Source organism: Mustela erminea, chromosome 14 (genome assembly GCF_009829155.1).
Source record: "Mustela erminea isolate mMusErm1 chromosome 14, mMusErm1.Pri, whole genome shotgun sequence".
NCBI lineage: Eukaryota > Metazoa > Chordata > Mammalia > Carnivora > Mustelidae > Mustela > Mustela erminea.
Genome location: NC_045627.1, coordinates 38,185,036 through 38,211,543, shown reverse-complemented (window position 1 = coordinate 38,211,543; position 26,508 = coordinate 38,185,036). Strand labels below are relative to the sequence as shown.

The 26,508-nt window shown below is 41.8% G+C and overlaps 1 protein-coding gene across 6 annotated transcripts in view; it reads left to right on the top strand.

Annotated features, from left to right (window-relative positions):
• The window catches only part of ASCC1 (activating signal cointegrator 1 complex subunit 1), a 97,738-nt gene that overhangs the window by 63,208 nt on the left and 8,022 nt on the right, over nucleotides 1-26,508 (top strand). For 5 of the 6 annotated variants that reach the window (XM_032312782.1, XM_032312781.1, XM_032312784.1 and 2 more), the window contains exons 8-9: nucleotides 3,039-3,163; nucleotides 9,609-9,694. In XM_032312782.1, the coding sequence (XP_032168673.1) occupies nucleotides 3,039-3,163; nucleotides 9,609-9,694 (211 nt within the window). The remainder of the gene's footprint in view (nucleotides 1-3,038; nucleotides 3,164-9,608; nucleotides 9,695-26,508) is intronic. The other variant, XM_032312785.1, reaches the window with a different exon arrangement.

Genomic DNA, 26,508 nt, shown 5'->3' with positions numbered 1-26,508 from the left:
TTGTTAAGATCTCTGTGGCTTCTGATGGTCCGACCACCACTTCTTTCCAGCTCGTCTCCGTTGTCCCTTTCCCCTCACTCACTGCTACAGCTATATTCACTAATCAGCAGTTTTCCAAAGAAGATGTGATCATGCATGCCTTGGCATCTTTGTACATGCTGTTTCTTCTGCTCGAAGTGTCCTTCCTTACCAGTTTTATCTGTGAATCTTCAGCAATCCTTCAAGACCGTGTTTATTTTTTACATTCACTTCCCACTTTTTTTTTTAAAAAAGTATTTATTTGAGAGAGAGAGTGTGTGTGCAAGTTGGGGGGAATGGCAGAGGGCGAGAACCTCAGGCAGACTCCCCCACCAAGCACGTAGCACGACTCAGGCCTCGAACTCACAACCCATGAGATCATGACCTGAGCTGAAACCACGAGTCGGATGCCCAGCTGACTAAATCACCCATGCCCTCCTCACTTGTTACTTTTTAACTAGTCACATTCATCAATTAAGCAGTCATAGCCAGCAGTTACTGAAACCCAAGTATAATGGTGTTCTGGAAGATAGAAGAAAATATAACATGTTTTTCAGGGGCATGCAGTCTAGTAGGGGAACAGGAAAGAGAGATGTGCAGCAGCAAGGGACTGTCCCTGAGAATGCTAAGGGGATCGGCATTCCAGAGAAGGACAGAATCACCGCTCACAGATACAGGGGAGTGCAGGGTGTTAGGGTGGTTAGAAAGGCTTCATGGAAGAGTTGCGGTTTGAGGATGGTAAGATCTGCACAGGTGGAGGGAGGGGGTAGATCCTGTGGCTCAGGGAACAGAAGGCACAGAGGTAGCAGTTGCCAAGCTGAGTGGAAGAAGCCTGATGAGAAGACGTGTGTTGAGTGCCAAGGTCATAAGCCACGCAGAGTCACGGGGGTCTCCAGAGCCCAGAGCATCTTGAGGGATGAGTGTGTTCTCGTGTTCTGCCCTGTGCCAGGCCACACTGGAGCCTGATGCAAAGGGAGAGCTCAGCAACACCGATCTCATCTTCATTCAAAATTTTGATATTCTGTTCATCATGGGATTTTTTTGGCATTAATTTTGATTTTTTAAAATATTGCATTAAAACATGATTTATTTTGGTTACTGCATTTTTTTGGCACTCCCTTAAATTTTGTGCCCGAGGTCATTTCCTCTCTTACTTCATTCAGCCCTAGTCCCTGTCCTGTGCTCTGGTTCTGAAGTTTGGTGGAGGGGACATGGGTATTTACTTTATTGTTACTATTATTAATTATGGTTTATTCATTTTGTACATGTTCTTTGATTAGTAGACAGTATTTCGTAAAAAGCAATTAAGGTAAATTAGAATTTTAAGAAGATTAATTTGGAACTTTGGAGCCTGAAAACCATGAAAGGGAAAATAATCATTTGTGCTTCCAAGTCAATTTCTGGAGGACAATAACTTCTTGCTGCAGTGCATGCAGTGCAAGCAAAAGGAGTTGTTTTGCTCACATCTAAATGGGGGAAGGATCACTGGAGGATCGGGGTATTAGAGGCTGTTGTCCACTTGGAGACAGACATTAAGCAACTGAGTTGCTGTAGCCAGAATGTTCTGCCCAAGGCAAGCTCCCACAAATGGGCCACAAGGGCTAGGCTTGGCCCACATCTCACATAAAGCAAACCTGTCTAGCCCTGCTCAAGGAGCAGCTGCTCTCTGGTCACTGTGCTTACACTGTGGGCCATCACACAGGGGCCATGGCCCAAGAAGCAGTGGAAGATTCATGAACTCTCTAAACTTCTCAGGGCTACTTGTATCCAGGAAAGAGGTGATGTTTCACACAAAGAGTATTGCTAGTACATCTAAAAACGTGAAGTCTTTTGTTCATTAGCACACTCGTGACTCATGGAAGATGACTTGGCACCAGGAAGTCAATGAGCATTGGCACAAATCTCAGAGAAGGTTGAGGGGAAGGTGGAAAGGGGCAAGCTGCCCCCAAGAGTGCCACCAGGCACACTGCCCTGTCATTTGATGGGGACTGTCCACATATCCAGCATGAGCTGCTTCAGTCTCACGGTAGACATTTGGCATGATATGGAGAAGCCACAGGCTGCATTTTACCATCAGAGGACTGGGTGGTCAGAGAAGATGGCTCCTTCCTGAGGCCCCAGACCATGATCTGCTCGACTCACCCCTGCTGGGTTGCTGACCCCTCTTGTTGGCACAGCCAGCAAAGTTGTTCTTCAGAACTGAAGGAGAAATCGAAGAGTTTCCCAGACAGTCAAAAGCTGGTGGAGTTCATCACCACCACAACGGCCTTAAAGAAATGGTAAAGGGAGTTCTTCAGGCCCTTGAGCAAAACACCTGAACAGGATGAAAACTTCTGTGCAAGAACTGCTTCTGGGAGAAGTTCTAGAGTGAAGACTGTCGTCAAGCCAGAACTCAGTCACTGCAGAACTCTTACTGCTTAGAGCTACATGGAGTCCACATGGGAAGGAATCACACAGCCTGTGGATTTGCCCATCGTTTTCTTCATCGGTACTCCACTTCAGCCTCTGTGAAACACTGGGGTAGTGTCCAAGGATCTTCTCAGGTTCCTTCCCAGGGAGCAAATGTCTTAGAATCATACCAGACCTCCTTTAGCCTGGCAGAAACATATCGACCACATGGTAGCTCTAGGTTCTCTGACTGGATGAAGCAATAAGGCACTTCCTTTGAGGCAACTCTGTTGAGCCTGGCTTCTCGAGCACTGTCGTGAGATGTTCTAAGCTTCTGTGTTCCTTAAAGATCATGTTTTAACCTCCTGTGAAAACCTGGCCCTCGTCATGTACAGTTGATCCCGCCCTTCCCACTCCCATGATGGATTTCAGTGACTGGTTTCCATGACCGTCTGCTCCACAAGGCTGTGAACCCCGGGGAGGTGGTAGGAACTGTAGCCTTTCCTCTCCCTCCCCTCGTGCAGGGTCTTTACAGTGAGTGGCCCAGAATAGATACTCCATAAACATTGAATCAATAATCAGGGGTTCAGAGTGTACTGAGATTTTTATACTTCTTCCTTCAATTTCTTCAGGCTGCAAGAATTAGTCGATCGAGTGCTGGAACGCTTTCAGGCATCTGGACTAATAGTGAAAGAGTGGAATAGTGTGAAACTCCACGCGACGGTGATGAACACTCTATTTAGGAAGGACCCCAATGGTAAGTCCCGCATAGAACTGTAGCATAGTTTATGATCAGCAAGGCCTTGTGATATTCCTGGGGTTCAAACAAGACTGGCTACCCAAGACTCTCTGGTAATCTTCTTCCTTTGAATCTCTAACTTGTTTTGATGAGCACAGTGGAAGTGGACAGGGAACGTATCTTGTGTGGGACCGTGACATTCCAGATCCTTGATTTTTGTTGCACATAGGGTTGGCAGATTTAGTGAAAAGAAATACAAGAGGCCCAGATAAATTTTAGGTAAACAGTGAAAAATTATTTTAGTATAAGTGTGTCCCCTGCAATACTTGGTGTCTTCTTGGAAAAAAGAAATAAGGAGGGCGCCTGGGTGGCTCAGTGGGTTAAAGCCTCTGCCTTCAGCTCAGGTCATGATCCCAGGGTCCTGGGATTGAGCATCACATCCGGCTCTCTGCTCGGCCAGGAGCCTGCTTCCTCCTCTTTCTCTCTCTGCCCGCCTCTCTGCCTACTTGTGATCTCTGTGAAATAAATAAATAAATAATCTTTAAAGAAAAAAAAAAAAAGATAAAGAAAGAAGGAGAGAAGATTAGGTTAGTCCAGTGGTTCTCAACTACAGACAACTCTGCCCTGTGCCCTCTTCCCCCCACCCCAGGACATTTGGTTGTCACACTTATGGGCTTGAGGGTATGTTGCTACTCCTGGAATCTAGTGGGAAGAGGCTGCTTATTAACTCTCTACAATGCACAGGCCAGCCTACCCTAACAAAGAAGTATCTAGAAATGTCAATATCACCAAGGTTGAGAAACCTGGTGTTAAGAGTAATAATGTTTCCTCTCATGGACTCTGAGCCTTATGTAAGAATGCCTTGCTTTAACCCTTCATTTGGGATGGTTACCTACATTTCAGAAAGGATTCTTCTTTTTTTTCCCATTGCCTTTCCCACCCTACCCCCAAGTGAAAGCTTTTCCAGCACAGTCAGCATCATCTGATCAGGAGCCACATATTCAAATTACATGCAGCTTCTTCTAAAACTTGCTTGAAATATACCAGCACCAAAAATCTCATGTTCAGGTTTTATTTCCTTTGTTTAGGACCTGACCTTGGTTTTAGGAAGTTTAGGTTGGAAGAGGACTCCATCAGGACTTTAACCCATAAACTCTTTGTAGATTTATATTTTAGGACAGGTTGTGTGTCCCTCTTGTCAAAGTACAGTTGACCCTGAAACAACAGTTTGCACTGTGCCGGTCCACTTATACCAGGAATTCTTTCAGTAACTACAACATAGTACTATAAACGTATTTTCTGTTCCTTACAATTTTTTTTTTAAAGAATTAATTTATTTATTTGACAGACAGAGATCACAAGTAGGCAGAGAGGCAGGCAGAGAGAGAGGAAGGGAAGCAGACCCCTTACTGTGCAGAGAGCCCGATGGATGCGGGGCTCGATCCCAGGACCTGAGCCAAAGGCAGAGGCTTTAACCCACTGAGCCACCCAGACACCTCTATTCCTTCCAATTTTCTTTTTTGGGGGGACACCTTGATGGCTGTCAGTTAAACATCTGCCTTTGGCTCAGGTCATGATTCCTGAGTCCCAAGATTGAGCCCCACATTGAGCTCCCCACTCAGTGGGGAGTCTGACCTCCCCCTTCTTGTGCTCTCTCTCACTCTCACTCTCTCAAACAAATAAAGTCAAGCAAAAAATATTTTCTTTTTTCTTGTTTACGTTATTGTAAGGATGCAGTATATAATACATATAATTTACAAAATATGTATTATTTGGCTGGTTGTATCATCAATAAGGGTTTTGGCCAACAGTAGTTTGATTTTAGGGGAGTCAGAAGTTATACACGAACTTCAACTGCATGGGGGTTGGTGCCCCTAATCCCCATTGTTCAAGGGTCAGCTGTACATCTTTTTCTTTCTCTCAGACATGTACCAAAGATCCCAACTGGAAGTCACTTGCCATTGTAGGACTAAGAGATATGTAGTTGTCCACATTTTAGTTATAGTGTTAATGTTTTGTGATGTTAGATTATATTTTATTTAAGATTTTTCTTTTTCTTTTTTTATTTTTCTTTTATTTTTTTTTAAGACTTTATTTTTATTTATTTGTGTGACAGAGAGATCACAAGTAAGCAGAGAGGCAGGCAGAGAGAGAGGAAGGGAAGCAGGCTCCCTGCTGAGCAGAAAGCCCGATGTGGGGCTCGATCCCAGGACCCTGGGATCATGACCTGAGCTGAAGGCAGAGGCTTTAACCCACTGAGCCACCCAGGTGCCCTATTTAAGATTTTTCTAAATAAATCACTATTTTACCTTCAGGAGCACTGAGATCAAAATTGGTTCAAATGACTCAGTCAAAGCATATAGACTGTTGTTTGGGTACTTAATAGAATCCAAAACTCTATACTTGTTCTGATGCAATACTTTTTTAAATTTTTTTTTTTTTTTTTTTTTGCATTTGGGTAGTAGTATTGCAGAAGAATATTTGGAATTTCAGAAAATATATTTTCCGGAATATTTCACATTTATATGTGCATATATATATATGTATGTATATTTATGTATGCTTGTATATACATATACATTTATAGGTATCTTGTCCACTGGGAACATTTAAAGGAGTCTGTGGTATTTATTTTGTTCTGGGTGGTCAGTTTTAAGTTTGGAAGCATAGTCAGATCCTCTGAGATGAGGTACTTTTTAACATCTCTATGTAAAGACATAGTTCTAGAACTCTAGAATATACACTCAATTCTTTGGTTCAGAAGACATATCGTATCCAGTATCATACAGTAGAACTCCCTGTGATGATAGAAATATTCTCTACCTGATGTCCAGTATGGTAGCCACTATCCACATGTAGTTATTGAGCACTTAGAGGTTGCTACAAGGCTGAGAAAGTGAACTTTTCATTTTAATTAATTTAAATTATTTAAATTTAAATAATCACATGTGCTAGAGGCTACTAATTTGGACAGTGCAGGTATAGACAGTATTTTATTAGACATTTAATGCTATCAGCAATACATTCTGAAAATGCCCTAGTCCTTAAATCTTGCTTGAGAACTCTTACCATACTCCATTATTAACCACATTTTGACATAGAAGAGTTGAATTATAAAGGAATCTGTATCTACTAAATTGTGTGGTTCCAGATTTATATTCAGTTAGCACTAGAGCTCCATGTAAGAAAACCTTCTAGTTCACAGTCTAGTTATCCTTTCCTTCTAGAGATAGTTTGAATATAACACCTTTATTGAGATATAATTCACATACTGTATGATTCACTCATTTAAAATACATAATTCAGGGGCGCCTGGGTGGCTCAGTTGGTTAAGCATCCAGCTCTTGATTTTGGCTCAGGTCATGATCTAAGAGTTGTGAGATTGAGCCCCGCCATGGGGCCCTGCACTGGGCATGGAGGCTACCTGAGATTCTCTCTCCCTCTACGCCCCTACCCCTCAAAACCCATTTCAATCTTCAGATATCATTACTGTTTTTTATTTCTTTTTCTTTTTCTTTTTCTTTTTTTCTTTTCCAACACGGAGCTTGAACTCAGGACCCCAAGATCAAGACCTGAGCCGAGATCAAGGGTTGGACACTTAACTGACCAAGCCACCCAGTCACTCCTCATTACTGCTTTGTAATTGATATTTGCTTAGTATGAATTTAAAGTTTCACATCACTTCTTGGGGCACCGGCATGTGGGTGGTGCAGTCAGTTGAGTGTCCAGCTCTTGGTTTCTGTTCAGCTCCTGATCTCAGGGTCATGAGATCGAGCCCCACTTCGGACTCTGTGCTCAGTGTGGAGTCTGCTTAGAATTCTCTCTCTCTCTCCCTCTGCCCCACCGCCCCAGGGGCACATGCATGTGCATGTTCTCTCTGTCTCTCTAAATTAAATAAATATATCTTTAAAGTTTCACATCTCCTCTTAACAGGGGACCGGTTTTTAATTTGGGAAATATACATGGTTTTGGGATCTTTGATTAAGAGTACTTTTTCTGCAAAAAAAAAAAAAAAAAAAAAAAAGAGTGTACTTTTTCATTAGAAGTTACCAAAGTGTAATTCCGGTGGACTAGTTAACATATGTTATGCTTATGGAGTTACCGACCTGGACATATTTTACCAATTCTGACTTGGTAGTCTCCATATCTATATATAATAAAAGAGCATATTCCAGAATTGGAAGTACAGATATTTTTGAGGGTCTTTTGGTGGGCAGGAAAGGGGTTGATGTTTTAGAAAATATTCTGAGAGTTAAATAATTCTTAAGGATGCTTTGAATTTTTTTTTTTTAAAGATTTTATTTATTTATTTGACAGAGAGAGATCACAAGTAGATGGAGAGGCAGGCAAAGAGAGAGAGAGAGAGGGAAGCAGCCTCCCCGCCAAGTAGAGAGCCTGATACTGGACTTGATCCCAGGACCCTGAGATCATGACCTGAGCCGAAGACAGCAGCGTAACCCACTGAGCCACCCAGGCACTCGATGCTTTGAATTTTCTATACCTTAGGTTCTTCTGTGGTTGAATTTTTACTTGAAAAGGACATAGAATATGGTGTTTCACTCTTTTTGACCTGCCATCCCTCTCCTTTGAAATCCTTTTTCCTGTTATACTTTACGGATGTCTTTTGGGATTAGCAAGCTAAATTAACACAAGGTCATAGATTCGCTGCATTTCTGTGTAGAATGTCTGTAAAGACACCTTTGATTGCAACTGAAAGGGGCTCTCTCATTTTGGGGAAGTCCTTAAACCAGCCCACTTAATGTTGGTTGCAACCCAAATTAATGTTGCCAGCATTTTTTACTACAAATGTGTGAATTTTTAAATATTTTTACATATTTAAAAATGCATGTAGATTATACAAAAGCTTGGGTTTTTAGACCATAGGGAACCTTTGGAGATCACCTAGTCTTAACCTGGAACTGCGTAAGTGAACTGAAGTCCATAGAGGAGACATAATTTATCTAATAATATGGCTCATTTTACAGGCACAAACACACCCCCCATATCTTCTTTATCCATTCATCTATCAATGGACACTTAGGTTGCTTCCATATCTTGGCTATTGTAAATACTGTTGCAATAAATATAGGGGTACATAAATCTTTTGGAATTAGTGTTTCCATTTTCTTTTAAAACAGAAGTGGAATTACAGGATTATGTGGTATTTCTATTTCACTTTTCTTTTTTTTTTTTTTTAAATATTTTATTTATTTATTTGACAGAGAGAAATCACAAGTAGATGGAGAGGCAGGCAGAGAGAGAGAGAGGGAAGCAGGCTCCCTGCTGAGCAGAGAGCCCGATGCGGGACTCGATCCCAGGACCCTGAGATCATGACCTGAGCCGAAGGCAGCGGCTTAACCCACTGAGCCACCCAGGCGCCCTATTTCACTTTTCTTTAAGGAACCTCCATACTGTTGCTCCAGTTTGTGTTCCCACCAACAGGGCATGAGGGTTCCTTTTTCTCTGTGTCCTTGCCAACACTTGTTATTTCTTGTATTTCTGATGAGTGGGTGAAGAAGATGTGTGTGGGGGTGTGTGTACATGTGTATACATACACAACGGACTACAACTCAGCCATAAAAAAGAATGAACTTTGCCACTGTGACAACATGGATGGACTAAGAGCATATTATGCAGAGTGAAATAAATCAGACAGAGAAAGACAAATACCAAATGGTTGTATGTATATGTAGAATCTATACATTTTTTTTAAAGTGTATTTGTTTATTATTAGAGAGAGAATGCATAGAGGGAAAGGAGAATGAGAAGCAGACTCCCTGCTGGGCAGAGAGCCTGACCTGGGGCTTGATCCCAGGACCCTGAGGTTATGACCTGAACCAAAGGCTTAACTGACTGAGCCACCCAGGCACCCCTTTGCTTTCATGTAGAATCTAAAAAAACAAACAAATAGAAGCACATTCATAAATATAGAGAACAAACTGGTGGTTGCCAGAGAGGACGTGGGGATGGGGTTGGCAAAATAGGTAAAGGGATTAAGAGGTACAAATTTCCAGTTATAAAATAAATAAGTTACAGAGCTGTAAAGTACAGCATAGGGGATACAGCCAGTAATATTGTAATAACATTGCATGACAGATGGTGAGTGGCAGATGGTGGCTACAGTGAGTAATGTATAGAATTGTCAAATCACTACGTTGTACACCTGAAATTAATATAACATTGTATGTCCACTATACTTTAAAAAAAAGAATATGGTTAATTACATAGGTAACATACCTTGAGTACTTGGACAGTGTTGAATGAATAAATGTGTACTGAATTAATGACCGCACTGAGACTGGACGCCAGGCCTCTTGACTCAGACTGATGTTTTTCCCTCCTATTATGCCACAGTCCCAGTAGTACATGAGGATTTTGCTTGTTGTACCTATAGAAACCCAAAAGAAAACAAATGTGAATAACCCAAGCATCTCTTCTAACATTATCTTTGAAATATTTACAGCTGAAGGCAGGTACAATCTCTATACAGCTGATGGCAAATACATCTTCAAGGAAAGAGAATCATTTGATGGGCGAAACATTTTAAAGGTCAGTATATAACAGGGTGAATTGGAAAGCCTTTGGCATGTGTCCTAAGATAAGAGTAGAAAACAAGTTGTTCTCCTTTTAACAGTAAAATATATTTTTCTCATTCTTCTCATGAGGATCATTGATCCAAAGGTCTGGCAAAACAAACACACACACACACAGACACACACACACACCCTACGCAAAACACACACACACACACACACACCCTACGTGTGTGTGTGTGTGTGTGTGTGTGTGTGTGTGTTAATGTCCTAAAGGAAAAGAAATCTTTTTGAATCTGCTGAGGTTGTGATGTCTCTTAGAACCCTGACTACTTGAACTCATAGGAATACGTTGATTTTAACCTAGGGAGTTTTACTCTTTATTTTACCTCTGTAGGACTGGGTCTGCATTTTTTTTAAGTCAAAAAGAATTATTTATTTTGTTCTAGTAGACTTTTCACCTATAGTCCCTCTCTAAAGTTGTTTTATAATATGTTTTTATTCAGGAATAGCCCATGTTCTGAAAAGTAGGTGGTCTCTGACTGTTGAGGCTTTGCTTCTTGAGTGTTAAATTAACCTATGAAATTTCCATAAAAAGGGTTCTTCAGGGTGGCATTTATCTTTCTCCTACAGACCACATTCTGTAACAACCACAATTTATGCCGTCTCTGTCAGGTTAGCATGTCATTGTGCCTCTGGGCAAACGGAAACAGAAGTTGATACAACGGAGAGGTTTTGGATTCTTCATTTCACTTGTTCTGTAATGATTAGGTCATACATTTTCAAGGCCATACATTTTTGGGAGCTGGGAGGAGAGTGTGTGTATATAACTTCAAAATAATCTTTAGCTTTAAAAAAATGCTTTTTCTTTTTCCTTCCCCCCTCATCCTCTGTTGCCTTATCTGGGTACTGGGCACTTTTCTTGCCAAATGCCTAGTGTGACCCCATTACCTTTAATTGATGACATCATTTCAGCAGCTGCAAAGTTCTTACTGCAGAGCCCGACATGGCAGTGACCAGATTCCCTCTTAGGCATTCAGGCTCCTACCCTGCAGAGCTATGTCAATTTCTTATTTTCCTTGATACCTTTCCTCTTTTTTGAGTGGTATTCTTGTTGTCAGAGTAACTGTGGTAGCTTTGGTTTGAGTGGCAAGCTGCTAATTAATTCAGCTGTAGTTTACTTATTTTCCCAGTCCCCAGCTTCAGTGTGATATGATTCTTTTTCCTCCGCCATCTCATTTCCTGGGGCTTTTCCAATAATAGCATTAATCACTTTGCTTTTTTGTTGTTGTTGTTAGTTTGATTAAGAAAGAAAGTAGACTGAACAGGGAAATAAATCTGTAGGAATGACTCAAGCCAACTTGATTCTTTTGGAATTAGGATTACAGCTCCAGAGGTGTGTGGATGAAAGTCAAGTTGGGGGTGCTGCACCCTCTGGAAGAGGGGGGTGATGGCAGAGAGAATGTGCCGTGGCTGGAGAGCCAGTCTTCCAATTTCAAGATGCTTTGCCTCTAAGTCTTCCTCACCACCCCAGTGGTGACATGGATGTAGCTCCCTCTAGTGTTAACAAGGGCTTGCTATGTTGGTAGTACCCTTACTGGTTCATGCCTCCTAGGAGTTTTAAGAGCTGTAACCACACTGTAAACCAGTGTGGTTAAAGCAACTTGCCAAAGGTCACAGGTAGTTAGTAGCCAAGTCTGAATTAACAGAAAGATTCAAGTCACGGGGTTAGCATTGTTTCTGCTGCCTCCCATAAAAATGCTCAGTGTTTAGGTAGAGATGATTAGGTATTTGAAGTTGGGCATACCTGTTTGAACTGTGATGAAATCTGATTAGAAGTCACTCCATGAATGTTGGGGCAATGGTGTGTGCCAACTAGTCTAAAATTGTGGCTAATTAAGAATTAGACTTTGAATTGAATGCAGTACTAACACATCAACAGAAATACTTACGAGGGTATAACATCTGCCAGACCGTGTGCCCTGCAGATAAAAGCAGCCATTATGATGCAGTCCCTGCCTTCTAGGGGCTTCCTGTCTTTGAGGCATACAGATGGTTAATAGGCAATTATAGTACAGAACGATGGGGGTGAATTAAGAACATGGAGAAGTACCTTTGAACACAGATAGTTAGAATAAAGTGTCCTTTGATTCAGTGTCCAATATTTTACTTTTCAGTCATTAGCTGCAGAAAATGTAATCTTTCACCTATATTCAGTCAAGGGAATTCACTTTGAAAATAAAGGTAAAACGTGGCCTCCCACAATTACCTATGCCCAAATGCACAAGAGGTAATAATTGTGTTTGTGAAGTAGCTATAGTAGCCTACTTTTTGGAATTACCATGAATGAACATGCTTCTCTCAGAACATGAGAACCCACAGGCCCAGAAACCCTTGGGGAGAAAAAGATTCATAAAAACCAATGAATTATACCAGATAAGATTATTATGTTTAGAAGGAAAAAACATCAATTTCACTAACAAGATAGGAACTGACTTGGAGAAAACCGAAAGGTTAACTGCACTGGCTGTTCAGGGGCCCGAGCATATGTGTGTAGCATATTAACAGCTGCATAGGTCAAGGATCAGGAATGCTGGTGATGAGAAGCAGCCTTGGAAAAAAATCAACTTCATCTACTATTCAAAGAGAAACAAAACGAGAAAGCAAGTCATTGCTCATTGCCGTAAGAATTTAATAAGTAACGGCCAATTGCTATTCTACTCCATGAAGAGAATTGGTCCTTTTGGCTTGGTGTAATATTGTGTGTTCTGGGTGCCTTAATAAGAAAGAGAAAAAGTCTTTAATGACTTTGGGAGGTAGAAGCCACATTTTTCTTTTGTATGGCCCTTTCGAGAGTTGTTACCGCAGTAATAGACCAGCATTGGGTTATTCCTAGCTAAAATAAGAATGTTCTTACCTTAAGAAGGACTTTGTAAGAACTGACAACTAAAGAACCACTGTACTGTGTTTTTTGAAACAGAAAAGGAACCTATTTAGTTACGGTGGGTTGTGAGGGAAGCCTGACAGCTCTGAAAGGAGAATGTGCAAGGGAAGAAGACCTAGGCCAAACGCAGAGGGTAGTCACTGCTCAGAGAGTTTCTGTTTCTGATCTAAGAGATAAAAACAAAGATGTTGTTTGTTCATCCCTGAGGCAGTTATAAACTTGTGATTGGAGAAACCACGATGACCTAGAGACATACTGCCAGAGATAACTGCCCCATTGCAAGCAGGCCACCAGTGACTGCCAGCTTTGCAAAGAAAAGTGGTCTTAGTGGCGGTCTGTTTGGGGGGCCTCTGAGCTGGCCTTAAGCCATAGAGTCACTTTGCCAGAACTGTGCTGCAGCACATGGAATAGGGGTACGGTATTACCTGTTCGAAAGCATGGCGTCTAACTGCAGAGTGAAGAGGAGATATCCGAGCCCGAGCTGGTGCTCACCAGAGGAGGTGGTGTCATGCAAACAAACATACAGGTGATGTATTTGGGAAGGAATAGAAAGAAAGTGCTCTCAGTCCAGAATCAAAGGCCACCATGAAAGTGCAATTTCTTGAGCACCTGGGTGGCTCAGGGGGCTAAGCCACTTTCTTTGGCTCAGGTCATGATCTCAGGGTTCTAGGATCGAGGCCTGCTCTCTGCTCAATAGGGAGCCTGCTTCTCCCTTTCTCTCTGCCTGTCTCTGCTTACTTGTGATCTCTCTTTCTGTCAAATAAATAAATACAGTCTTAGAAAGAAAGAAAGAAAGTGCCGTTTCTTTAGACACTTAAAAATTCTGGAAAATATAAACTAAGTAAAAAGGAGATGGATGTGTGCCTTTTCCACTTTATATACAGGAATCTTTAAATTTAGAGAAAGAGGGAACCGTATTAAGTTTTTTTTTTTTTTTAAGATTTATTTATTCATTTGGGGCGGAGGGGCAGAGGGAGAGGGACAGCAGAAGCCAACTCCCTGCTAAGTATGGATCCCCAGTATAGGCTGATTCTAGCACCCTAAAATCATGCCCTGAGCTGAAACCAAGAGTCCAGTTCTTTTTAAAAATAAAAAAATTTTTTAAAGATTTTATTTATTTATTTGACAGAGAGAGATCACAAGTAGGCAGAGAGACAGGCAGAGAAAGAGGAGGAAGCAGGCTCCCAGCTGAGCAGAGAGCCTGATGCTGTGCTCAATCCCAGGACCCTGGGATCATGACCTGAGCCAAAGGCAGAGGCTTAACCCACTGAGCCACCCAGGCGCCACCCCAAGAGTCCAATTCTTAACTGACTGAGCCACCCAGGCTTCCTGAACTGTATTAATTTTTAATAATTTACTTGGAGGGGCGCCTGGGTGGCTCAGTTGGTTGAGCAACTGCCTTCGGCTCAGGTCATGATCCCAGACTTCCAAGATCGAGTCCCGCATTGGGCTCCCAGCTCCTTGGGGAGTCTGCTTCTTCCTCTGACCTTCTCCTCTCTCATGCTCTCTCTCACTCATTCTCCCTCAAATAAATAAATAAAATCTTTTTTTTTTTAAATACTTTACTTGGAAATAGGTTTTATTTTTTTTAAGATTGTATTTATTTGACAGAGATCACAAATAGGCAGAGAGGCAGGCAGAGACAGAGAGAGGGGGAAACAGCTCCCTGCTGAGTAGAGAGCGCTCGATCCCAGGACCCTGGGATCATGACCCGAGCCAAAGGCAAAGGCTTTAACCCACTGAGCCACCCAGGCGCCCCTGGAAATAGGTGTTTTTTTTTTTTTTTTTGAAATAGGTTTTAATCTATCTAGCCACATTGAGACTAATCTTGAAAGATGTAAATGACAGTAACTCAAAAATTTCATTCATTTTTGCTTTTGTTCTATTTCTGCCCCTTAACATCTTTACAAAAGGACAGGTCGAATAAGTGAATTTAAATGAGATCTTTATTTAATTTGCTTAAGGAAGCTATTTAAAAATATGTACTATTTTATCTTTTTTGATAAAACATATACATAGAAAATTACATGAAATACATGAAATACACACACACACACACACACACACTGTTTAACAAATAATCATGAAGTGAACAGTGTAACTACTACCAAGGTCAAAAAGGAGAACATACCTCCCATGTCCCTCCCTGGCCAATTCCAGTTTGTCCTAAGGTAACAAAGTCACAATTAAATTCTTCAAACACCAGTAAAGATGCTTGTTTTGAATGATTACTTTTGTTTCACAGTATTAGAAGAGTATTGAACAACTGAATTCATTTTTGTTGTTTTCTAGGGAAGATAAGTGAGATTGAGAGCTATATAGTAGTTAAAAAAAAAAAAAGATATTAAGAGCACCTGGCTGTTTCAGTCAGTAGAGCATGGGACTCTTGATTTTTCGGTCATGAGTTCGAACCCCACCCCCCAATTGGGTGTGGAGCCTACCTAAAAAAAAACCCAGACATTAATTACTATAAAGGGAGACTGGCATTTAGAAACTATATTATTTCTTCTTTAAAAAAATTTTTATTGATCTTAGAGAGTGCTCCAGCATGCTCACGCAAGAGTGGGGGAAGGGCAGAGGAGAGGGAGAAAGAGAATCTCCTGCAGATTCCCTGTGGATGTCTCAGTCTCAGCACCTTGAGATCGTGACCTGAGCCGAAATCAAGAGTTGGATACTCAACCATCTGATCCACCCAGTCACCCCAGAAACTATATTATCACTAAGGAAGAAAACATTGTGTCTTTTGTTATCCATTATCCAATTCAATTTTCAGCTGTATTATATATTGTTATTGAAAATTACTTCTTGGGTACGTGGCTCTTTAGAATTCTTTCCCCACCCCCCAAAAAACTCAACTCTTTCAGAAAGGCTTTCTTTGAAAGTCTATCACTAAGTGTTCCATTGCACTGTTATATCAGAATAAACAACAGCAAATCAAATGTAGAATAAAATTCTTGTCTCTCCTTACAGCCATAGCTATGGTGTCGTTTTTACTGCCTGATATTTCTGTGACTTGAAATTTTTTTTCCTGTGATGTGAAACTCAAATCTTGATGTAAAATCAGTAAACAGGTGTCACTTCCTCTCTAAGCTATAAGCAATAAGACATATTGACACTATTGACACTTAAACAAATTCAGTTCCCTCAGACATACTAGTATTTTGGGTTTTTTTGTTTTTTGTTTTTAAAGAAATCCTAGGGTCAGATTATTTCACTGAATTCTACTGAACATTTAAAGATTTATTTATTTGACAGACAGATCACAAGTAGACAGAGAGGCAGGCAGAGAGAGAGAAAGGGAAGCAGGCTCCCTGCTGAGCAGAGAGCCTGATGGGGGGCTGGATCCCAGGACCCTGGGATCATGACCCCAGCCGAAGGCAGAGGCTTTAACCCACTGAGCCACCCAGGTGCCCCATATACTAGTATTTTGTAATAGCTTTTCTCCATAACAAAAGCAGTCACATTATTCTTGATAATCATATGAAGTAGGAAATGTGTTAGAGGAGTGAACATACAACTTTCTGAAGATTTTCATTTATTAAGTTAAGATGTTGTAGAAAAGGTCAATTGGAGAATAAGAGACTCCATGGAAATTACATATATATATATATTCAAATGTACATATATTCAATTAAGGATTAGAAGATAAAGTTAGAGATAAAGATCTCTGGCAAAGGTGAAGACATGGAAAATATAAGGGGAAAATATGAGAAGGAGGATCCTTAAGCAGTATAAAAATTAACCGTTAAGATTCTAAGCGGAGAAGAAAAAGATTCTCAAAGGAGAATTACAGGTGAAAAAACAAAAAGAGTCTCAAAGGAAAAAGTAGAAAGAGAGAGAATGAGTTCTTGAAGTTGGATGAAGGAGGCTCTGGATTGGGAGTGCCCCGAGGCACCCAGCAGTTGCAAAGAAAAATCCTCTCCAGGAGATAGTTTCATCACCCTCTGCCTAATAATATTCCTTCAAGGAACTTTCTCCCCAACATGGCCAGTACACAGAGACAGCTGGGCCTGTAAGGAGACCGCTCCCCATAAGCAAACATCCCAGACTCAAAGACACGAGATACTGGAGTCATGAGACTCCGGCTGAAAACAGCTATGTTTAGTGTGTTCAGAGAAATTAAAAGCCAAGCTTCAAATTGTTACCAGGTAATTGGGAACTGTTAAAAAGCATTGTGACATTGCAGTTACATTGCAGTTTTAAAAACCAGATCGAAATGCTTGAACTGTAAAATGCAGTAACTGAAATGAGGAGCTCAGTGGATGGTTTAGCAGCAAAGTAGACATAGCTAAAGAGAAGGAGTGGGCTGGAAGTTAGGTCAGACGAAATCATCCAGAATGTTGCATGGACAGAGGAAAAGGCAAAAATTGGAGCTGAGAGTAAGAGACCTAAAGGACAGAGTGAGAATATCTTTTTTTTTTTTTTTTAAAGATTTTATTTATTTATCAGAGAGAGAGAGAGCGAGCACAGGCAGACAGAATGGCAGGCAGAGGCAGAGGGAGAAGCAGGCTCCCCGCTGAGCAAGGAGCCCGATGTGGGACTCGATCCCAGGACGCTGGGATCATGACCTGAGCCGAAGGCAGCTGCTTAACCAACTGAGCCACCCAGGCATCCCAGAGTGAGAATATCTTAACTGACCTGCGTTTAGTCAGTCCCCGAAGGAGAGGAGAAAGAACAGGGCAGAGCTGATGGAAAGACCTCAGCTCACTGATAAAGGAGCACAGGCGTTCTAGGAAGTGAGCTTATATTAGATTTTTCTTCCCTATAGCTCGTGACTGCATCACAGACAACTTAATGAAACTACTTGGCCCCCAGCACTTTTTAAACTGAGTTGGGGCACCTGGATGGCTCAGTCGGTTAGCATCTGCCTCAGGTCATGATCTCAGGGTCCTGGCATCAAGCCCCCACATCAGGCTCCCTCTCCCGCTGTGATCTCTCTTGCTCTCACTCACAAATAAATAAATAAAAATCTTTTTTTAAAAAAAGATTTATTAGAGTGTGCGTGCATGAGGCTAAGAGAGGACAGGATTGGGGCAGTGGGAGAAGGACAGTCGACACTCCCCACTGAGCAGGGAGCCCTATGTGGGGCTTGATCCCAGGACCCTGGGATCATGACCTGAGCTGAAACCAGATGCTTAACTGAGCCACCCAGGCACACCTAAGTAAATAAAAATCTTAAGGAAAAAATAAACTGAATGGCTGAAATTTGTTTTCCAATTCATTACAAAGAACAAAAAACAGGAAATTCAGCTAAATAATGTTTCTTAAAGTAGACAGTAAACCTACTTTTAAACAAAAAAGAAGGATAAAAGTTATCCAGGAATTCTTTTTACTATTCTTATAACTTCTCTGTAAGTCTGAAACTGTCAAAATAAAATTTTCTAAAAGAAGGAAAAACAGACGTGCACTTAGGAGGGGGATAGGACACTAGCCATTTGTTGTGTATACACGTATTTTTTGATATCTTCCTTCCAGAAGAGTTTATTGAAGTCTTGGCTATGTTTTGTTTCAGTGTTTAAAATAGATGCAGCTTTTATTAATTGTTGATCTTACCGTAAAAATTGGGCCATTTGATTTCAAAGGGTATAAAAGTTTAATGTAAGGAACCATTTTCTAATTAGAATGTTTCATATTAGAGTAAGCTACTAGGAAGTTAGCCAGCATCTTTCATTAGAATGTTTGTTGTTCGAAGAAATGAGAGTTCATTTCTCTAAAAAGCCATTCTTCTTGCTGTCATCCTTTTCAAACTATTCCCTATTTAATTCCCTGCAACCTAGCTCTCACCTCTATTGTTGAACTGAAACAATACTGTAAAAGGTCACCAGTGGCCCCTGTTTGTTTAGTGCCTTGACCTACTTTTACTTTTTCCCCAGTAACCACACTGAGAGTATTAAGCCCTTTTCTCCTTCAAATGTTCTCTTTTCTTGGCTTCAGTGGCTGTTGGCTCTCCTGGTTTTTTCCTTGCCACTAAATCTACTTATTTATTTATTTTTAAAAAATTCACTGCCATGTAGGGCTACTTTTTAAGGTTTTGTCCATATCTCTCTGTTTCTCTTTTACTGCAGTTTTGTTATGCGCAAATTCTACTTATCTTCAAATACAGATAGTACTTCTGTCTGTATTGGTAAGGCCCATCCCAGGCAATGGCACTCTTCCCTTCTCGCCTCACCTTGATCATGCAGAGACCTGTCTTGTGCTCTCCAGTGTTTAGCAATGTTTTTGCACCCAACAGACACTCAGCTAGCTTTTCTGGATTGACTGACTAAAACTGCCTTTTACAGAAATCAGATTTTGGAGGAGGAGAAGAAAAAGATTTTCTCTTTGCCAAAGGGGTTGGTTTTTAACCCCGTACTTGAGATTGTAAACTCTTAGAGCAGGGGCCCGCAAGCTGTAGTCTGAGGGCCGGCTGTGTCCTGCCTGCCCCCTTGCCTGGCATATGGCCCCGCAAACTGTGAAGGTTTTTAATGGTTGGAAAAAAATAATCAAAAGAAGAGTCATACTTTAGGACATGTAAAAATCATGTAAAATTCAAATGCCACGGTCTATAAAGTTTTATTGGAACACGGCCACCCTCATTTGGCTATGCACATCTGCCTGCTTTGGTGCTACAGTGCCAGGGTTGAGAAGTTGTGACAGACACCACATGGACACCTCGCCCTTTATGGGAAAAGTCTGCTGACACCTAAATGGTTAGAGTTTAGTTTAGTTTTCTTTTATTTCACCCAACACAACTTTATTTTTTTTTAAGATTTTATTTATTCATTTGTCAGAGAGAGAAGGAGAGAATACAAATAGGCAGAGTGGCAGTCAGAGGCAGAGAGAGAAGCAGGCTCCCCACTGAGCAAGGAGCCCAAAGTGGGACTTGATCCCAGGACCCCAGGATCATGACCTGTGCCAAAGGCAGCCACCCAACCGACTGAGCAACCTAGGCATCCCCCAACAGAACTTTATGATTAGCTATGATGCTCATATTTAATAGACTTTCAAGATATACTAGGCATATCATATTTAGTTAACAGTCAATCTTATTGAATTGTTATTTACTTGAATCTTTTCTAGCAAATTTTTATTTATTTTCATTTTTAAAGATCTTATTTATTTATTTGAGAGAGGGCATGGGTCGGGGGGAGGGGCAGAGGGAGAAGCAGACTCTCCACTGAGCAGGGAATCCTAGGCAGGGCTGCACTCCGGGACTCATGACCTGAGCCAAAGGCAGACACTTAATCAACTGAGCCACCCAAGTGCCTCTGTTTATTTCTTTTTCTTTTTTTTTTAAAAGATTTTATTTATTTATTTGACAGAGAGAGAGATCACAAGTAGGCAGAGAGAGGCAGAGAGAGGAAGGGAAGCAGGCTCCCTGCCTAGCAGAGAGCCCGATGTGGGGCTCGATCCCAGGACCCTGGGATCATGACCTGAGCTGAAGGCAGAGGCTTTAACCCACTGAGCCACCCAGGTGCCCCTGTTTATTTCTTTCTTTAAATGAGTTTACTAAATTCAAGAAAAAGAGAGCCCCACATTAAATATATCTATAGCTCATAACTCACAATCCTCTGTTAATAAGTGAAGTTCATTTTTCAATTAAATTTGATTGCAACTTCAATATTCCACATAGCAAGATTCAGCTGATATGGATCATAATGAACTTGAATTTACACTTAACCTCTTTTTATTTCAGAATATAGCCAAGACTAATTTTATGTTTCTCTGTGGTACACATTCATTAACTTGAAAGATGAACAATGATTTCTTTTGCCATATCATTTATGCCTTATTACAGAATATATTAATAAAAATTATTGAATGAGGGGCGCCTGGGTGGCTCAGTGGGTTAAGCCTCTGCCTTTGGCTCAGGTTGTGATCTCAGGGTCCTGGGATCGAGCCCCACATTGGGCTCTCTGCTCAGCAGGGAGCCCGCTTCCCCCTCTCTACCTGCCTCTCTGCCTATTTGTGATCTCTGTCAAATAAATAAATAAAAATCTTTTAAAAAAATTATTGAATGAGAAATAACACTGCTCTTGTAAATAAATTGTGCAAATTTTATAATTAGCGTGAAGATCAGAAAAACGTGGAGTTTAAGAACAAACCTGGGACAAGACCTTTTGTCAAAATGCGGCCACTATTATTTTGCTGTTAGTAATAAAATATGGCTCCTCCTCCATTCTTGATGGTTGAAAAACAAAACTCATGACAGTGGGAGATTTCAGGAAATCATTAGGGGCTTTTTCATATTTTGCTAGTAATAAATATACCATATAAGAAAAGAAATAAAATACTCTTGTCAGGTGATTGGGCAGTTTATTCAAGCATCAGAGATAAAAGTGCAGTTTAAAATGCTTCAGTTTGGTTTTATAGGGTCTTATTTTAGGCTCTTGGGTCGGGGTGGGAGCCAGGAGGAAGATTCATATTTATTTGAGTATTTTACCAAAACTTTTCCTCTGCTTTTGCTCTATGTGTCACTTTGCCTGGAAAGTGAAGTCTTAAAACACTAATGAGGGCAACCTAAGACATGAATGTTAGCGAGGTGAAACCATCGTTAAATTGAAACTGGAAAACGAGCACTCGGCTGATCTTTTGACAAAGCCAACATCCATTCCAGAATGATGCTCCTTCTCTGGCCTGTTGCTGTCTGTTCATACACGATGTTTTTGTTTTTGGTTTTTTTTTTCCCCTCCCTTTACTCTCTTTTGAATTTATGTTTATTGGTTACTCATCTTTGTGGTGGTTCTGGAATACGTGTATGTGTTGTCTTGGCTGAGGCAGGGGATGACGGCTTTGGAAGGGTCTAACCTGCAGAGCAACGAGATAGAGGCCATGGTTTGGCAAAGATGGTGACAACAGGAAATACATATTTCCTTGACTGTCTGCTGCACATAAAACACTAAACTAGAGTGTTGGCATATTTGGGGAAGGGAGAATAAATACTCCGTTGTCTTTGGTCTGTCTGATTACATTTCCATGAACTCGGAACAGAATGCCTGTTACAGTTGTGGGAAATACTCATCTCTCTTGTGTAGTCATTTCTGGGGATCCAGTCATATCATTTGGGGTACAGTTCACAAATGAAGTGAGTCGGATTATGGTTCATTTGGGGTCCATTATGTTTTTTTTTTAATTGTGATAAAATATAAGATTTCCCATTTTAACCGATTTTAAGTGTATAATTCAGTGGCATTAAAGTGAAGTTCACACCGTTGTCCAAGAGGCCCCTGGAGCAGCCTGGCCTCAGCCCAGGGCAGGTGCCCAGACATGTGGGAGAGGGACAGTGGGCTCTCCGCAGATGGGAGGCCATGTGCTTGGACTGACTGGACCTGATTTTCAGGCTGGTTTCTTGTGATGCTATCCACCACCCCTCCCTATTCCTAAGGATGGCATCCTGGCCTCTCTGGGTCTTCCAAGCCTGGAAGAGTAAGACTGGGATAAAAAGGTACCTGACTGGCATTTCTGATTACAGAGCAATCAAGTTCAAGGCTTTCAGAGCCCAGTGATGCACTTCAGACCCCCAGGGGGCCCAACAACCCCACCTCACCTCCAGTCCCTGCCCACAAGCACACCGCCAAGGTCACACCAGCCATCTCCAGAACTTTTTATCATCCCAGATTGAAACTCTGCACCCATTAAGTAGTGACTGCTCATTCTCTCCTCCCCTCAGCCCCTAGCACCCACTGATCTGATTTCTGGCTCGATGAATCTGACTACTGTAGGTATCTCCTATAAGTGGAATCATACAGTATTTCGTCCTTTTTTTCTGGCTTATTTCAAGATTCATCAGTGTTGTAGCATGTATCAGAATTTTGTTTCTTTTTAAGACTGAATAATAGCTCATTGTGTATGTATATTCCATTTGTGTGTTTTTGGCTACAGTGTAGACAAACCAGGAGCCGAATATAAATCTGTACCCAGCGACGGGAACAGGGCACTGTCTTCTTTAAAGCAGCCTGTTGTCTAGAGACCAGACCAAGTGGAACCAGGTTCGATTGGGTGGCTTGGTGCCAACAATGTCTAAGTGTTATTAGAGGACATTGGTGTGATGAGATCAAAGAAACAAGAGTGAAGTCCTTTATGCCAGGAAACTTATTAAGCTGATGACTAATTAAGAAATAATGTTCTCTTTCCTCTATCCCAGTGATGAAACAATTTTATAGTTTGTGCTCAAATGCGAGCATTGTTATTACAAATTAAAAGTGAAAACACAGGATATAAATCAACCAGAACACCAATTCAAAGTTTACTCTTTCAGTTGTAGGTTAAAACACTGAAACCACTTTCTTAAATCGTAGGCGTCTTGTTCTTGTAATCCCCGAGGTGTGGCGAGGGATGATAATCGCATCCCACTTCCAAGGCCTTTTGCTTATTTGACCTGTAGCCCTTTGCAGAGGGGAAGGAGGCCATGTGGACTGGCTTATAGACAACCAGGTGTGTGTCTTCATATGTAATGCTGCCATGGTGTTACTGGGGCCGGTTCCCTGGGGTTCTAACAGAGGACACAGTATCTCTTGTCTGTAATCAGGTGACTTTGTTGAGAATCCAGGATCCAGGTGTCCCTGTCTCTCCCATCCTCCCGGGAGCTGTCACCACCTTAGCCATTATTTGGACGATTGTTATCTCTATGTGTGGATACTCTTGCCGCTGTCAAATGTTGCCAACAGGTATCTGATTTGCTCTTTAACTTCTGGAAGCTGTTCTCACGTAGGAAAAGTTGGAATGGAGCTGGGCCGAGCCTAATGGCCTTGTTCTCTCCCCTCTTACTTTGTTCTCTCTCTGAATTTGTTGCTTGGCACTGTAGTCAGCCCCTTTATGCCCAGCCTCCCTCAAGCTGTGTTCCTAGAGACCGCCAGGCCCAGAAGAAATTGTCTCTGCTCCTGTCCCCGGTTCTCCGTTTCTGGGGTTTCTTTCTGCTGACTTGCACTTCCTGTCGGATACATAATACGAGATCCAACACCTTCTGTTGCCTGTGTGTGAGGGACAGTTCTGAATGATACCTGAGGGAAGACGACCAGACTGAAAATACAAGAGTGCTGACCTATTTGAGCATGAAGGGGCCTTCTGAGGGAAAGGATTTCTCTGCAGAAACAGTCTCTGCATTCGTCCTGAAAAGGCCTCTACTGGGGGGCACTGAAAGGTGTCGGCTAGCCCAGAGCCACCAGGGGCAGTTTTGCCCTGCCGAAGCAGTAATATCCATGCCCGGAGGCGAGGCTGCTGCCAGAACCAATCTGTTGGCAAACCCAGCTCCCAGGCGCCCATCTCTGCAGCGAGTTCTCCCTGCTGCCGGGGAGCGGGGCAGAGCGTGCTGTGGTTTGCGAGCTTTGGTCTAGGCTCAGCAGCCCTGTCAGCACGGCCTCTTCCGTCCTCCTGCCTCTGCCCCTCATTTTTTTCTTGCTGCTTTTTAAAATTAAGCAGCCCTGCAGGGAGGGGAAGTCCCTTGGCATTTTGAGTATTGAGGTACTCAGCAGAACTGCCTGGCGTCCTGTTTGTATGGAGCTGTTTTAATTCACTCTCTAATAGGTCATTTGGCCTTACCAGCAGAGTCTTAAACTATACTTGATAATCCTTACGTCAGCAGTGAGGCTCAGGCCAAGCATCCAAAAGTGCAGCCCTGAGTGATTATCTGAGGGAAGTTTTGAAGCCTTTATTCCCCCGGCTCTGTTCGTCTGGCTTGTGCCTGGCGCCTCCTTGGGTCATGCTGTTAGCATGCCTCCTGTTCACTGCAGCTAAGACAGGCAGGGGTTTTGGGAGAGCAGAATGAATGAAGGACTTCCAGGTTCGTGTCCCCATTCCGTGTAAGGAGCCTCAGAGTGTTTGTGTGCTGTGGCAGTCACTGGAGATGGGGCTTGTGCTCCGGGGACAGGCAAGCTTTTGGTCCACCTTTCATGGAGATGCACGGAGCATCTTCCTGCTGCTTCCCTGATGCAGTCAACTGATGATGTCAGGGGCTACTCCTCCCCCAGTCTGGCCTTTACCTTGCTCCTTGGAGGCACAGTGCCCCAGACCTTTCTGGAAGTACATTTTGTCCTTTTTTTATTGGCTATTATTAGCTATTATTATTGGCACTCTCGCCACTTGATCACTGCAACTTGAGGTTTCAGATTAAAAACCTTGGGCAGAGTTAGAGCTGTATTTGGAGACAATTCTAGGATAGGAAGTACCTGCCAGCTTCATTGGCTTTTATTCTGAAGTAGGTATTCCTGTTCCAGTCTTTCTTTATTCTGAAGGCAGTGTTCCTATGCCAGTCTTTAAAAATACTACAGCCCTGTGAGACCAGATGATGACCGCAGAGACTCGAAGCTGTCAGAGTTCTACAAAACCTTTGCCTTTTTATCTTTAAAGGAAACTTTGCTTTTTGCTTCCTCTCATGAGGAATTAATGGTTATAGGCCATAAGTGACAATCATACCCAGAGCTCAGAATTCCATCTTACAATTTATCTTGTTCCAGCACAGCACAGGCTTGTAAAGCATTGTCCTTGTTTAAAGATAGAGAACTTGGGGGAAGGAGTGGCTCTGTGGTTATTGACAAGAAAGCATTAAACGTCTAGTTTGCCCTAAGAACCATCTAGACCTCTCTCTCAAAAGAAAAGAAGTTCCTTTCTCTGGTTTTCAGATGAAGTTGTGTGTGTTTTGTCTTTGTGTAGAGGGACATGGCTTAGTATGAATAGGCTCAATTGTGTTCTTTTGCGATCTTTAGAAAGAATCCATAGGAGTACAGTCTTTGTTAATATCTTAAAAGCAGATGGGAGTCCTTTTTTTTGACCCCTGGATGTGTTGGATCTTCGTTTTCCTTCTTGTCTTCATATCTCCCACATTTACTCTCTTCAGAAGTGATGGCACATGTAGCTAGAGGAAACATGCAAAGTACAGAAAGTCTTGAGAATTTGAATTGCATGGCACCTTGGCAGAAATTCATAATCATTTTTTTAGGTTAGGGGAATTTTAACCAAACTTTGAAACAGAACTTAGTTGTGGGGAAAAAAAAAAACACCTGATTTGTGATCCTAATTCTAAGTGAGATTAGTACTGTGATATATATGGAGCTCTGATATTGTTCAAACCTATTGTAGTTTTAGTCTGATGTCCATTACTTTCTGTCTACGCCCCAAAGTCTTCATCTTGTGCGTGGAGGCCAATTTCATGAAGAACACATCTGAAATATGACATTATTTGTTTTGTTGCTTCTCAGGATCTCCCAAGGTCTGTGAGGATTGCTTTTCCCATTATTTATTTTTCATTCTTGGCCATAGAACCCCATGAACAGATTCTTTGCAGAGTGATTGCATACACATGGCGCAAGAATGGAACTGCCCCTCTTGGCATTCTCTGGCACAGATGTGTTACTCAAATTGTGGCACGCATAGCACAGTGCCTTGTGGATATGGTCTTCTACCGGCCTGTGTTCTGGGCCTGATCCTGGGATCTCCTAAATTTGTATCAGGATGTTAGTGGTCTTAGCCTGTCTGGTTCTTTTCTTTTAAATAATAAAGCTCAGCTCTGGTGTATGTCACAGCAGTTTGTTTGAAGGGTTAATGAGCTTTGTGAGATACTTTTAGATCCTTAGAGGAAAGGTGTTATTTAACCACAGCAAGGCTTCATGCTGGGAATGCCTTCCTACAGAGCTCTGAGTGCCTGTCAGACTCTCTTCCATTCATCCTCATCCCTGGTAGGGAGGTAGGTGGGTAAGCATTGTTATTAAGTACAAAATAGTGTTATTTACTGTTACTTTCATCTGTAGCCTGGGAGGTAATTGTAAGAAATAGAACTTGTAAAACAGATAATAGAAGAAAAACACTGGGAAAATCTCAAAAGTATCATGCACTTGATACTTTTGTTTCTTCTACTTGAGTCTAAAGTCTGAGTGCCACACATGAAAACGATAGAAAGCATCCCTACCTCTGGA